General features: G+C 43.1%; 1 protein-coding gene across 6 annotated transcripts in view; it reads left to right on the plus strand.

The window, feature by feature from the left end:
- Window positions 1-13,479, plus strand: part of PRPF3 (pre-mRNA processing factor 3) — a 32,007-nt gene extending 18,528 nt beyond the window's left edge. For 5 of the 6 annotated variants that reach the window (XM_025395444.1, XM_025395428.1, XM_025395431.1 and 2 more), the window contains 8 exons: window positions 480-559; window positions 3,311-3,454; window positions 4,101-4,200; window positions 4,373-4,486; window positions 5,960-6,078; window positions 6,349-6,432; window positions 9,143-9,204; window positions 13,097-13,460. In XM_025395444.1, coding sequence (XP_025251229.1) covers window positions 480-559; window positions 3,311-3,454; window positions 4,101-4,200; window positions 4,373-4,486; window positions 5,960-6,078; window positions 6,349-6,432; window positions 9,143-9,204; window positions 13,097-13,243 — 850 coding nt within the window. In that variant the 3' untranslated portion in view covers window positions 13,244-13,460. Of the gene's footprint in view, window positions 1-479; window positions 560-3,310; window positions 3,455-4,100; window positions 4,201-4,372; window positions 4,487-5,959; window positions 6,079-6,348; window positions 6,443-9,142; window positions 9,205-13,096 lie in introns of all 6 variants that reach the window. The other variant, XR_003121048.1, reaches the window with a different exon arrangement.
- Window positions 13,480-15,409: the final 1,930 nt, after the last annotated feature.

The following is a 15,409-nucleotide window of genomic DNA, read 5'->3' on the forward strand; positions in this document are numbered from 1 at the left end:
CTATTTGGCAAGCTGGTCTCAGACTCCTGACCTTAGGTGATCCACCTGCCTCGGTGTCCCAAAGTGCTGGGATTATAGGCATAAGCCTCTGCGCCTGGCCCTGCTCCATCATTCTGATACATGGCTTTAGTAGATTTTATCTTAGCCTTTCCTTGCCCATTCTTTGTCAGCCACTGTTCCAGGGACTTATTGTCACTAATGAGAGAACATAGTAGCATCTATCAGCTGTGGCATGGTAGAAAAAAGGTTGGGAATGACTGCTATGGAGAGTGTGTTCAACCATAGAGGGACTCAGTTCTCTCATCATAAAAATTATATGTAATTTAATTATATATTTTAGGTACGTAAATGCTATTTTAGGTATATCAAGCGCAAGAACCCATTATGGAGAATGGATTTTTTCATTGTATTTCTGAGACTCCTCTCTTAGAATCATCTCTACCCACATATCGCGTTTTCTTTCCTTCCTACAATTTTAGTACAGAGGAAAATCCCAAGAGAGAAGATTATTTTGGAATCACAAATCTTGTTGAACATCCAGCCCAGCTCAATCCTCCAGGTAATGTATAGATTCCTGAATCAAGTCTCCAGAGCAGCATTATCCACTGGAAATTTATACAGCAATGAACATGTTCTGTATCTGTGCTGTTCAATACAGTAGCCACTATCCATGTGTAATTCTTTTTTTTTAATTCAGTTTTTTTCCTAACAATGGTTTGTAGTTTGACCAGTGAACATACATTTTAAGTGCATATTCCTGTGCTTAGAATTTCATGAGACAGCCAAGCATGGTGGCTCATGCCTCTAATCCAAACACTTTGGGAGGCCAAGGCAGGAGGATCGCTTGAGGCCAAGAATTCAAGACCAGTCTGGGCAACACAGTGAGACCCATCTCAAGGAAAAATAATTTGGCTGGATATGGTGGCTCATGCCTATAATCACTGCACTTTGGGAGGCTGAGGTGGGCAGATTACTTGAGCTCAGGAGTTCCAGATCTGGGCAGCATAGCAAAACCCCATCTCTACAAAAAATAAAATCAGCCGGACATGGTGGCGTGCATCTATAGTCCCAGCCTCTTGGGAGGCTGAGGTGTGGAGGATGGCTTGAGCCTGGGAGGTAGAAGTTGCAGTGAGCTGAGATGGCGCTGCTGCACTCCAGCCTGGGTGATACTGCCAGACCTTGTCTCTTAAAAAAAAAAAAGAACCCCAAAAATTTCATGAAGCTTTACATTTACAGTTCCCTGGTTGTTCCTAGGAAGCAGCCCTCAGCTTGCTCCTTTTATAGAACCACATGTTGTCATGGCATCCATAGCTAAATGCAAATGCAAGAGCTAAACTCCTGGTTTGGTGTGTTATTAGATGCGATATGCTCCACTACCCACTGTGAGGGATGCTAACTCCAAAAGACTTTTTGTTAGTTTCCCAAAGTTGAAACTGGGAAACAAAGTCGCTTTTTTTTTTTTTTTGAGATGGAGTTTCACTTTTGTCACCCAGGCTGGAGTGCAATGGCGCGATCTCCATTCACTCATTCACTACAACTTTCACTCCCTGGCCAGGTTTAAGCGATTCTCCTGCCTCAGCCTCCCAAGTAGCTGGGATTATAGGTCCCCACCACCACACCTGGCTAGTTTTTGTACTTTTAGTAGAGACAGGGTTTTGTCATGTTGATCATGCTGGTCTTGAACTCCTGACCTCAAGTGATCCTCCCACCTCAGCCTCCTAAAGTGCTGGGTTTACAGGTGTGAGCCACCGCACCTGGCCCTAATTTTGTTTTCTGCATTTGCCAGGGATCATTGAATGAGGGGGTTTAACAGCTTAAAGGAAAACAACTAAGAACACTACTTAAGAAAGAGGCTGGGCGCGGTGGCTCACGCCTGTAATCCCAGCACTTTGGGAGGCTGAGGCAGGTGGATTATGAGGTCAGGAGTTCGAGACCAGCCTGGCCAATATGGTGAAACCCTGTCTCTACTAAAAATATAAAAATTATTGGGGAGGGGGTGGTGCGTGCCTGAAGTCCCAGCTGCTCGGGAGGCTGAGGCAGGAGAATCGCCTGAATCCGGGAGGCAGAGGTTTCAGTGAGCCGAGATCGTGCCACTGCACTCAAGCCTGGGTGACAGAGCGAGAAATGACCGGGCGCGGTGGCTCACGCCTGTAATCCCAGCACTTTGGGAGGCCAAGGCAGGCGGATCATGAGGTCAGGAAATTGAGACCTCTGGCTAACAAGGTGAAACCCTGTCTCTACTAAAAATACAAAAATTAACCAGGCCTGGTGGTGGGTGCTTGTAGTCCCAGCTACTCGGGAGGCTGAGGCAGGAGAATGGTGTGAACCTGGGAGGCAGAGCGTGCAGTGATCCGAGATTGTGCCACTGTACCCCAGTCTGGGCAACAGAGCGAGACTCCGTCTCAAAAAAAAAAAAAAGATAAGAATGTTTTTTAAAAATATACTGCTGGGCACCAGGCCTGAACTGATTTTAATCTTACTGATCCCTTATTAATGAGTTTTCTATTTAAAGTTTATATATATATACACACACACAGACACACACACATATTTTTTTTTTTAGATGGAGTCTCGCTCTATCGCCAGGCTAGAGTGCAGTGGCACAATCTCAGCTCACTGCAACCTCCGCCTCCTGGATTCAAGTGATTCTGCTGCCTCAGCCTCCCGAGTAGCTGGGACTACAGGCATGTGCCACCATGCCCAGCTAATATTTGTACTTTTACTGGAGTCGGGGTTTCACCATGTTGGCCAGGCTGGTCTCGATCTCTTGACCTTGTGATCTGCCCGCCCCTGCCTCCCAAAGTGCTGGTATTACAGGCATGAGCCACTGCACCTGGCCTCAATATATTTTTTACATAAAATGTTTATAATAGAGTTGGGTCTCACTTGGTTGTCCAGGCTGGTCTGGAACTCTTGGGCTCAAGCAATCCTCCCACCTTGGCCTACCAAAGTGCTTTAGGCATAAGCCACTGTGTCCAGCCTAAAGTTTCTTTTAATGATGTTGATATTTACCTAGGTCTCTTTAATATTCTTATTGCTGTCCAGGCATGGTGGCTCATGCCTGGCCAACATGGTGAAACCCCGTCTCTACTAAAAATGCAAACATTAGCCAGGCATGGTGACATGTGCCTGTAATCCTAGCTACTCGGGAGGCTGAGGCAGGAGAATTACTTGAACCCAGGAGGCAGAGGCTGCAGTGAGCTGAGATCGGGCCATTGCACTCCAGCCTGGGTGACAGAGTGGGGGGGAAAAATATATATATATATATAATTTTCTTATTGCTTTGGTATACTAATCTCTGCCCTGACAGTTGACAATGACACACCAGTTACTCTGGGAGTATATCTTACCAAGAAGGAACAGAAAAAACTTCGGAGACAAACAAGGAGGGAAGCACAGAAGGAACTACAAGAAAAAGTCAGGCTGGGCCTGATGCCTCCTCCAGAACCCAAAGGTACATCTCTTAGTGGCCTCTGCTGTTAAAAAGAGTGGCAAGTTTATGTCTTTAATTCTGGAGGAACTTTAACATCTCTCTATGTCTGAGTGATTTCTGTTTCTAAGAATCATTCTTGGGGTCTTTTTTCTCCAAGTGTTCTACCATCTTTTCATATTAAGATAGGTCAACACATTCATTATAGAGGCCATTTAAGGCTTATTTTTAAGCATACTGATCATACAACACTCTGGTTTTCCTGGAAGAATACAGGTCTTGAAATTCATGGAGATAGTAGTTGCAGTATTTGGGTAGACTTTTTATGTACATAATTCTTAATGTTTTAATTTTTACAATGAAAGTGCAGGATAAAGAAATTGCCCCTGTAGTTACATTCTCGTTCAGCAATATTTTGACTGAGGACTGTTATGTATAAACTCTCACTAGATGCTGTGATAAGTACCAATCTTCAACTTAATTGTGTGAACTTCTGCAAATGCTGAAGTGATTGGGTTAGATTTTCAAGGTAGTAGTTATTGGAGGAAGTGAGTTTAGAAGCAGAGATTTGAAATAGGTAAATAATATGAATTGGTGTAGAAGAGATAACAAGTTACTCCAGCTGGAGAAGTGACTTCAAAGATTGACTGCTGTCCTCTCTTCACTGCAGTGAGAATTTCTAATCTGATGCGAGTATTAGGAACAGAAGCTGTTCAAGACCCCACGAAGGTAGAAGCCCATGTCAGAGCTCAGATGGCAAAAAGACAGAAGTAAGTGCCATGGGATTGGGTGGAAACCCTGGGCAAGGACCTTTCCCAAACTCTTCTGGGGGATCCATATTTGGAGGGAGGGGAGAGTTCTCCGTTGCTCTCTCTTTCCCTCAGCCCTGCCTCTGATCTTCAATGCCTTTCTCACTTGTGGATGTCCTTCCTGTCACGACAGAGCGCATGAAGAGGCCAACGCTGCCCGAAAACTCACAGCAGAACAGAGAAAGGTCAAGAAAATTAAAAAGCTTAAAGAAGACATTTCACAGGGGGTACACATATCTGTATATAGGTAGGTGTCCATACTGGGCCGACCTTCCCCTTAGAATTACTAAAACATTTTCCAAGTGCTTGAGGCAGAATCATTGTGGCCTAAAAGCATACCTGACACCAGTTCCTACTCTCTTTTAATGACCCTAGTGTGGATCAAGAGCTAGTAAATCTTGTAAAATAGCGAGGGTTAATGACTTATGTTTATGGTTATCCAAGTCTTCCCTCTGAAGTCTTCTTTTTTTACCAGACTATTAGTTCTGAAAAAATGAACAAATCAATATACTTGTTCAGGCCAAGATATGAACTAAAGATTGTATGTCCTTTGAGGACTATAAAATATCATCCTATTTCTTTTTTTTTTTCATCTTTTTTTTTTAAATGGTCTGAGTTTGCTTCCAACATCCATGGAAGCATTACAAATTTTCTTTCCTCGGTAGTCATATCCTTACCCTGATGTATTGTTGTGTTTCATCCTCACTCCAAAATGCATTTTATATGTTGTAAATATTTTTCTACCTTTGTGTTGATTTAATGTTTTTGTTTTTTTATGTTGAGTACATGCTTATATTCTATTTTTAAAATGTGCTTATTTCTATTAACTAGTTCTTTATTATAAAAGTACATTATTACAAAAGTAGTGAATGTTTATTAAGATTTAAAAAATGGTCTGACAATACAGAAGAACACTTACTCAGAATGTCTCCTTTCTATTCTGTGATCCCTTAGAACCACTCTCTTTAGGTAATTGCTATTAACAGTTTTTCACATCTCCTCCTAGAAAATTTTCATGCCTATATAGTGATCCTATATAGATTTCATTTGTTTATTTATTTATTTATTTATTTGAGATGGAGTTTCAGTCTTGTTGCCCAGGCTGGAGTGCAGTGGCACAATATCGGCACACGGCAGCCTCTGCCTCCCAGGTTCAAGCGATTCTCCTGCCTCAGCCTCCTGAGTAGCTAGGATTACAGGCATGCACCCCCACGCCTGGCTAATTTTTGTGTTTTTAGTAGAGATGGGGTTTCACCATGTTGGCCAGGCTGGTCTCGAACTCCTGACCTCGTGATCTGCCCACTTTGGCCTCCCAAAGTGCTGGGATTACAGGTGTGAGCCACTGCGCCAAGCCGAGTAATCCTATATTATGAGGGTCTAAGGGTCTAGAGGACAAAAAGTCTGTAGGTCTTTACATTGTCAAGAACAATGAGATTATAAACATTTTTGGGTAATAGTAAATACCGCTCCCTGATTCTTAGAGTAAACTTTGGTTACCTGCTATTGTGTAATGTAAAGTGCTAGACTTTGAAAAAATATAAGAGTGTGGAAATATTTCTAGACTCATCAACTCTACCTTTTAAGCATTCATCTATTTGTTTACTCCAGAGGCCTTTGTTTATAGAGAGGAAACCATTTGGGATTCATCTCTACTTGCCACTCCATTCAGGCAGCTGCTGATGCTAAAATGGAAGACATAACTAAACTTTCCCTTCTCCAGAGTTCGAAATTTGAGCAACCCAGCCAAGAAGTTCAAGATTGAAGCCAATGCTGGGCAACTGTACCTGACAGGGGTGGTGGTACTGCACAAGGATGTCAACGTGGTAGTAGTGGAAGGGGGTGAGTCTGAAAAACTTGAGGGAGACTGTCCCCAGACAACCCTGGGCTTAGAGTGATTAGCATTGTGGGGAGAAAGGAGAAAAAGATAGTATTTTAGTGCCATACCTGATATAATATGCTAGGTCATTGCTTCTGTGTTTATTGGAATAGAAGGCCCTAAGATGTGGTCCTGGGATTGCTTCAACTACCACATTAATGTCTGAGCTCAGAGGTTCTTTCTAACCCATCATCTTCCACAGTTCTGGCAAAATTCTTCTTCTCTGTTTCCAGGCCCCAAGGCCCAGAAGAAATTTAAGCGTCTTATGCTGCATCGGATAAAGTGGGATGAACAGACATCTAACACGAAGGGAGATGGTGAATGGGGGTTAGAGGGGATTAAGTGGGAGAGCTGTGGGAGGTGGGGATGGTGCATCTGTCCATTCATTTTATTCCCTCCCTGTGACACTCTTGCTAACACTAGATAGTGTTCAGGAATTTTAGAAAGACCCATTTAGACTTTGAGCCTCCTAGACATTCATATAATATTTACTATATAATTATATGCATGAATGGTAAAGCTTTTTTTTTTTTTTTTTGCCTATCATTTAAAGCTTTTCTACCTGCTGGTTTCTGTGTCTGTCCTGGATCTGAGTACTGGTTATATGAATTTATTCAGTATTTGAAAATTCAGCAAGCAGCTAGGCATGGTGGCTCCTGCCTGTAATCCTAGCACTTTGGGAGACTGAGGCGGGCAGATTGCCTGAGGCCAGGAGTTCGAGACCAGCCTGGGCAAACAACGTGGTGAAACCCCATCTCTACAAAAAGTATAAAAATTTGCTGGGTGTGGTGGCACACACCTGTATTCCCAGCTACTCAGGAAGCTGAGGTGGGAGGATCACTTGAGCTTGGGGAGGTCAAGGCTGCAGTAAGCTGTGATTGTGCCACTGCAATCCAGCCTGGGTGACAGAATGAGACCCTGTCTCAAAAAGAAAAAGCAAATCCAGTAAGCTATACATTCATGTGTACAGTGTCTATATTATATTATTATTTGATTTTTTTTTTTTTTTTTTAAGGATTGAAGGCAAAAAGATTTTCAGGTCAAAAAAGCTCTGCTTTGATCAAACTACTTTTTCTTTTGCCTGTTTTTTTTTATATATATATACATACACATATATGTATACATGTACGTGCTCACACATATGCTCCTCAACTTATGATGGGGTTAGTTCCAATAAACCTAAGATAAGTTGAAAATATCGTTAAGTCAAAGATGCATTTAAGGCCAGGCGCAGTGGCTCACACATATAATCCCAGCACTTTCGGAGGCCCAGGAAAGCAGATCATTTGAGGTCTGGAGTTCGTAACCACCTGGCCAACATGGTGAAACCCCATCTCTACTAAAAACACAAAAATTCGGGGCATGGTGGTGGGCCTCGGTAATCCCAGCTACTCGGGAGGCTGAGGCAGGAGAATTGCTTGAACCTGGGAGGCGGAGGTTGCAGTAAGCTGTGATTGCACCACTGCACTCCAGCTTGGGTGACACAGCGAGACTCCATCTCAAAAAAAAAAAAAAAAAAAAATGCATTTAATACATCTGATCTTTAGGACATCATAACTTAGCCTAGCCTTCCTTAAACTTTCTCAGAATACTTAGATTAGCCTACAGCTGGGCAAAATCATCTTACACAAAGCCTATTTTTATCTCACGTAAGAGTATTTTACTGCATATTGCTAGCCCAGGAAAATCTCAAAATTTAAAATTTGAAGTACATTTTCTACTAAATATTTATCACTTTCACACTGTACTCAAGGCAAAAAATTCTAAGTCAAGGACTGTCTATCTGACATGCTTCTGGCCATCATACTTCCATTAGTGTTCATTCTCATCTTTGAAGACCTGGATTAGCATTTAAAATCTGCAGAGAGGCTGGGCGTGGTGGCTCATGCCTGTAATCCCAGCACTTTGGGAGGCTGAGGTGGGTGGATCACCTGAGGTCAGGAGTTTGAGACCAGCCTGACATGGTGAAACCCCGTCTCTACTAAAAATTACAAAAATGAGCTGGGCATGGCAGTGTGTGCCTGTAACCCCAGCTACTCGGGAGGCCTAGGCAGGAGAAGCATTTGGAACGGGGGAAGCGGAGGTTGCAGTGAGCCAAGATTGTACCACTGCACTCCAGCCTGAGTGAGAGAGTGAGACTCTGTCTCAAAAAAATAAAAATATAAATAAAATCTGCAGAGAGTTCATCTTAAGAGACCCAAGAATAAAAAATAAAATCTACAGAGAGCCTTTTCTTAACTTTACCTAACTAGCCTTCCTGACTTTTTGTCCTTGAAGTATTTAAAGTACATTTTTGTAATATAATTGGTGTATATTTTATTTTGTTTTACACGTGCATTTCTTTTTTTTTTTTGAGATGGAGTTTTTGCTCTGTTGCCCAGGCTGGAGTGCAGTGGCACCATCTTGGCTCACAGCAACCTCCGCCTCCCAGGTTCAAGTGATTCTCCTGCCTCAGCCTCCTGAGAAGCTGGGATTACAGGCACCCGCCACCATGCCTGGCTAATTTTTGTGTTTTTAGTAGAGATGAGGTTTCACCATGTTGGCTAGGCTGGTCTGAAACTCTTGACTTCAAGTGATCCACTCACCTCAGCCTCCCAAAGTGCTAGGATTACAGGCGTGAGCCACCACACTGGCCGATAATTTTGATTTGGTATATCTGCCTTCCTCCATTGGGCGAAAGTTTTTTGAGAGTAATAAATGATGTTGACATCTGAAGCCTGCTTCCCAGAGTACCTAGGACAAGTTTTTATTCTTGACTGCTTGTCTTTTATTTCCTTATTCCCAATACCTGTTACAGCTCTTGATTCATAACAAGTGCTAAGTAAATGCTAATTGTATCAATTAATATTCCTTTTTACTTGGAGCTTCAAGTCTAATTTGGGGAAAATAAAGAGCAACAGAAAATAAAACATTTGGTCCAACACATAAAAAGGGTGACAATATTTAAGAGAGTTTGGTTAGACTTGAATATTGTTTCTTTAGAACCTGAATCTCAAGTCTAAGTCTGTAACAAGATTTCTCTTCCAGATGATGAGGAATCTGATGAGGAAGCTGTGAAGAAAACCAACAAATGTGTACTAGTCTGGGAGGTAGGTGATCCTTTGTAAAACATTGTAAAACTTTAGCCAACTCCTGATTATTTATACTATTTAAGGAGAGCAATGGAATGTAAGATCTAATCAGTGAATAATCCCTTAAATAATTTATGTTTCTTTTTGGAATCCATTTTTAAATGGTTGGCAATAAATTCTTCCTGATCATCTGTTTAGTTAAATTGATGAGTATTTAGTATATGCTATCTGGGGAAGTGTGTGGACAGTGCTGCTGGTAGCAGGAATACAAATTCTCTACCAAAAATTGTTTATTTCACAGTCATGAATATGAGACTTGGAAAGAGGGGAATGAATTGCTGTGGGATTTACCTTTGGATATAGTGAAGGAAGTATGATACTTAAGAATATAAAGTTAGGAGGCTGGGCAGTGCTGCTTCTTAGCTGTGTAATCTGGACAAGACACTTAATGTCAAATTCTGTTGCCTTAGCTATAAAATGTGGATACTGTTTGCTATCTATATTGTCAATTTTTTGAGAATGAAATTAGATAATTGTGTGATAGTACTTCATAAAATGTGACTAAATCACTCTTCAAGTGGAATATTTTTTATGGTTATCTAGTTCTTTAATCCTTGAAGGCTTCTTAGAGAACCAGTATTAAAACCAGTATTAATGTTTTCATGTTTGTTTTTAGGTATAGTACATGTATATCTTTTTTGGGGGTGGGTGGAGGGTACGGAGTTTTGCTCTTGTTGCTCTGTCGCCCAGGGTGGAGTGCAATGGTGTGATCTTGGCTTACCGCAACCTTTACCTCCCGGGTTCAAGCAATTCTTCTGCCTCAGCCTCCCAAGTAGCTCGGATTACAGGCATACGCCGCCATGCCCAACTAAGTTTTGTATTTTTAGTAGAGACGGGGTTTCTTCATGTTGCTCAGGCTGGTCTCAAACTCCCGACCTCAGGTGATAGACCTGCCTTGGCCTCCCAGAGTGCTGGGATTACAGGCATGAGCCACTGTGCCCAGCACCTGCATTTTTTTTTTTTTTTTTGAGACAGAGTTTTGCCCTTGTTGCCCAGACTGGAGTGCAATGGTGCAATCTCAGCTCACCGCAACCACTGCCTCTTGGGTTCAAGCGATTCTCCTGCCTCAACCTCCTGAGTAGCTGGGATTACAGGCATGAGCCACCATGCCTGGCTAATTTTGTATTTTTAGTAGAGATGGGGTTTCATCATGTTGGTCAAGCTGGTCTTGAACTCCCAACCTCAGGTGATCCGACCACCTTGGCCTCCCAAAGTGCTGGGATTACAGACATGAGTCACCACGCCTGGCTATATATCTTCTATTTTTAAAATGTACTTATTTCTAGTATATGTGCTGCTGAAGCAAGCACTAAAATGTGCTTGTTTCTGTTAATGAATTCTTTATTATAAAAGCAGTACGTTATTACAAAAGTAGTAAATGTTTATTAAGATTAAAAAAAAAATTCTAGGCCTGGCGTGGTGGCTCAAGCCTGTAATCCTAGCACTTTGGGAGGCCGAGACGGGCAGATCACGAGGTCAGGAGATTGAGACCATCCTGGCTGACACGGTGAAACCCCGTCTCTACTAAAAAAAAAAAAATACAAAAAACTAGCCGGGCGAGGTGGCGGACGCCTGTAGTCCCAACTACTCGGGAGGCTGAGGCAGGAGAATGGCATAAACCCGGGAGGCGGAGCTTGCAGTGAGCTGAGATGCGGCCACTGCACTCCAGCCTGGGTGACAGAGCCAGACTCCGTCTCAAAAAAAAAAAAAAAAAAAAAATCTAATTATACGGAAGAGTACTTACTGAGACCCAGCACTTTGAGAGGATGAAGTGGTTGGATCACTTGAGCTCAGGAGTTCAAGACCAGCCTGGGCAACATGGGGAAACCTCGTCTCTACAAAAAATACAAAAATTAGCCAGGCCTGGTGGTGTCTGCTTGTATTCCCAGCTACTTGAGAAGCTGAGGTGGGAGGATTGCTTCAGCTTGGGAGTTTGAAGCTGCAGTGAGCTGTGATTGTGCCACTGGACTCCAGCCTGGGCACCAGAGTGAGACCCTGTCTTAACAAAAAAAGAAAAAGTCTCAGGCCGGGCATGGTGGTTCACGCCTGTAATCCAGCACTTTGGGAGGCCAAGGCGGGCGGATCACGAGGTCAGGAATTTGAGACCAACCTGGCCAACATGGTGAAACCCTGTCTCTACTAAAAATACAAAAATTAGCTGGGCGTGGTGGCCGGTGCCTGTAATTGCAGCTACTTGGGAGGCTGAGGCAGGAGAATCGCTTGAATCCGGGAGGCGGAGGTTACAGTGAGCCGAGATCACACCATTGCACTCCAGCCTGGGTGACAGTGTGAGACTGTTTCTCAAAAACAAAAGGTCTCTTCCTATTCTCTCTGATCTCTTCAGACCAGTCTTTATAGGTAATTGCTATTAATAGTTTTTCTTCTGAAGGAGCAATCAAAAAATAAAAAAAAGGTTTTCATGTATCCTTCTGCCTTATCCCAGATTCTTCAATTTATGCATACAAATTAGATGATAATAACCATAGTATTTGTTTCTCTGTTGAATAAGTTCCCACCTGCATATTATCTTTTTTTTAAATCAATTTTTTTTTTTTTTTGAGACGGAGTCTCGCTGTGTCTCCCAGGCTGGAGTGCAGTGGCGTGATCTCGGCTCACTGCAAGCTCCGCCTCCCGGGTTCATGCCATTCTCCCGCCTCAGCCTCCGAGTAGCTGGGACTACAGGCACCCGCCACAACGCCCGGCTAGTTTTTTGTATTTTTAGTAGAGACGGGGTTTCACCATGTTAGCCAGGATGGTCTCGATCTCCTGACCTCGTGATCCACCCGCCTCGGCCTCCCAAGTGCTGGGATTACAGGCTTGAGCCACCGCGCCTGGCCAATTTTTTTTTTTTTTTAGAGACAGGGTCTTGCTCTGTTGCCCAGGCTGGCGTGCAGCAGTGCAGTCATAGCTCACTGCAGCCTTGAACTCCTAGGGACAAGCAATTCTCCAGTCTCAGCTTCTCAAGTATCTGAGACCTCAGGTCCACACCACTGTGCCTGGCTAATTTTTAGAAATGCAGTCTCACTATGTTGCCTAGGCTTGTCTCGAACTCTTAGCCTTGACTGATCCTCCCATCTCAGCCTCCCAGAGTGCTGGGATTATAGGCATGAGCTGCTGCGCCCATATCTTCACATATCTCAGCCCCCTCATCTCTTTTCAATTTTCTTCTATTTATCTCTGAAGAGTACTTCCTGAAAAAGTCACGGCTTCTTAGAGAACCAGTATTAATGTTGTAGGAATTTAGTTTTCAGGAATTGTCTTTCATGTTCAGAAATAAGCCAAGTTCTGCTCCAGCCTCCTTATTGGAGTCTACTCCCTGAAAGCCTCTTGAGGTAGTGCTTTATGACTGCCATTGCTGCTGGTGCCTTTGGCAAGAATGCCGTTCTACCCAGTACTGTCTTTTTCTGTTGTAATTCTCTGCTGGTACCTGCTCTTCTTCTGTTCCCCACCCAGAGTTGTTCTTTATTGCTGGGCCCCAAAGCCTTCTGCTTGTATAAATAGTTTTTTGGGCCTTTTTGAAGGCCCAAATTTAGTCCTGAAGGCCTGGTGGGAGATAAGTTTATCTCATTCCACCTTCCATAGTTCTTCCTGACTTGCTCTTCCACCCAGGCACCAGAGCAAAGAATTCCTCATCCTCATTTCAAAAATCTAAAAACCTTATACATATGAATTCATAAAAACTCATACAAATATCCAAGGAAATGGAGGTCACAATTTTTTTTTTTTTTTTACCATAAAATCACGTTCAGCTGGGCACATGTCTCACAAATGTTACTAGGTCTTATAAAAGAATATTATATCTGATTTAAATAAGAAATTGAAGTGTTTTTATTACATATCTCTTTCCTAGGGTACAGCCAAAGACCGGAGCTTTGGAGAGATGAAGTTTAAACAGTGTCCTACAGAGAACATGGCTCGTGAGCATTTCAAAAAGCATGGGGCTGAACACTACTGGGACCTTGCGCTGAGTGAATCTGTGTTAGAGTCCACTGATTGAGACTACTGCAAGCCCTTGCCTCTCCCCCCCTTGCCTTTGTCTCTTCAGTCCTCTCACTTATTCTATTTCCCAACCCACTCCCACTTGTTTGTGTGATCTCAGAACTGTGCCAAGCAGACACTGGGACAAAGGGAGAATATCTTGCTCCCCTCCCGAGTCAGCCTGGTGTTGCCCTTTATTCCCCTTATGTGCATATGATTAAAGAGTTATTTTTAAACTTGGTGTGATATTTTTCACACATTCCTAAGTACTAGAGTTTGGGTCTCCAGGTGATCTTTTTTCCAGACTTTTAGCAATTGCTGTAGAAAAAAAATTTTTTGTCATTGACATTTATTTATATATATAAATGGATGAATGGATGGATGGATAGATGGATGTGTATTTTTGAAGTCTAGTGGAAATGTCGGATCTCATCCTGGAGCTAGAATGATAAATACTGTTTTCCTGGAGCAGAATGAAGCAGGGAGATGTGTAAAGTGGTAAGGGAGGGAGGAGGGACAAATGAGTATCCATCCCTTAACTGAGAGAATCACCAGGTCAGACAGATTACCTCAGGACTTGGCTAAGTAGTCTTTCCAGGAAATCAGTTCCTCTAAGGGGTGCATATGTGGGAATGTGTGTTGTGGGTAAAAAGGACACAGGGAGAGTCCAAGGAGGATGCTATGGGTCAGTTTGTAAAGTGGAATAGGATTTAAGAATTTAGCCCATTTTGTCTCTTTTACTAGTTTAAAAATTCACTTCTAGTAGAAATTGTGTAATTTTTTTTTTTCTATCTATGAATCCGACTACCTGTGGTTGGTTTTATTTCAGCATTTAATGTTTCTGGTTTGATTTTAGGAGTATATGAGTCAGCATAAGTTATCTATTGAAGTCCAAAATTTTTACCATACCTATCCTTCTGTTTCATATTGCCTGTGTTGGGAATGGATTAAACAAGTCAATAGAGCTCCCTTGCCTTCTTGCTAGGTGGAGCATGCTATGAATTGGTATTTGAGAATGGATGTCTGACAAGAAGTTAAAACATTCTGTGTTATAAAATTCCCTTTAAAAAAAAAATCTGTATTTCAGGTACTGGTCAGAGTTCCAACTTTAAGGTAGTATTAGGGAGCACTACGGTCAAGGAGGTGGGAAGAGATAGGGGACCACACAGGTTTGCACTACTTTGAGGAAAAACTAGTGCAACTTCTCTCCTTCTTAATTTTAATTTTAATTTTTTTTTTTTTTTTTTTTTTTTTTTTTGAGACGGAGTCTTGCTCTGTCCCCCAGACTGGAGTGCAGTGGCCGGATCTCAGCTCACTGCAAGCTCCGCCTCCTGGGTTCACGCCATTCTCCCGCCTCAGCCTCCCGAGTAGCTGGGACCACAGGCGCCCGCCACCTCGCCCGGCTAATTTTTTGTATTTTTTAGTAGAGACGGGGTTTCACCGTGTTAGCCAGCATGGTCTCGATCTCCTGACCTCGTGATCCGCCCGTCTCAGCCTCCCAAAGTGCTGGGATTACAGGCTTGAGCCACCGCGCCCGGCCTTTTTTTTTTTTTTTTTTTTAGACCGAGTCTTGCTCTGTCACCTAGGCTGGAGTGCAGTGGTGCAATCTCGGCTCACGGCAACCTCCACCTCCCAGGTTCCAGCAATTCTCCTGCCTCAGCCTCCTGAGTAGCTGGGACTACAGACACATGCCACCATACCTGGCTAATTTTTGTATTTTTTAGTAGAGACCAGGTTTCACCATATTGGCTAGGCTGGTCTCGAACTCCTGACCTCGTGATCCGCCCACCTCGGCCTCCCAGAGTGCTGGGATTACAGGCGTGAGCCACCACGCCCGGCCTGATTTTAAGTTTTTTAAGTTCCAGCTCAAAGGATTCTCCTTTTTTAGAGATAAACAAGCTGAGCTTGGTGGCTCACGCCTGTAATCCCAGTACTCTGGGAGGTCGAGGTGGACAGATCATCTGAGGTCAGGAATTTGAGACCAGCCTGCCCAAGATGGCGAAACCCCATCTCTACTAAAAATACAAACAATTAGTGGGGTGTGTTGGTGGATGCCTGTAATCCCAGCTACCCAGGAGGCTGAGGCAGGAGAATCGCTTGAACCCGAGAGGCGGAGGTTGCAGTGAATCAAGATTTCATCACTGCACTCCAACCTGGGCGACGAGAGCAAAACTCTTTCTCAAAA

This window comes from Theropithecus gelada, chromosome 1 (assembly GCF_003255815.1).
Source record: "Theropithecus gelada isolate Dixy chromosome 1, Tgel_1.0, whole genome shotgun sequence".
Classification (NCBI taxonomy): Eukaryota; Metazoa; Chordata; class Mammalia; order Primates; family Cercopithecidae; genus Theropithecus; species Theropithecus gelada.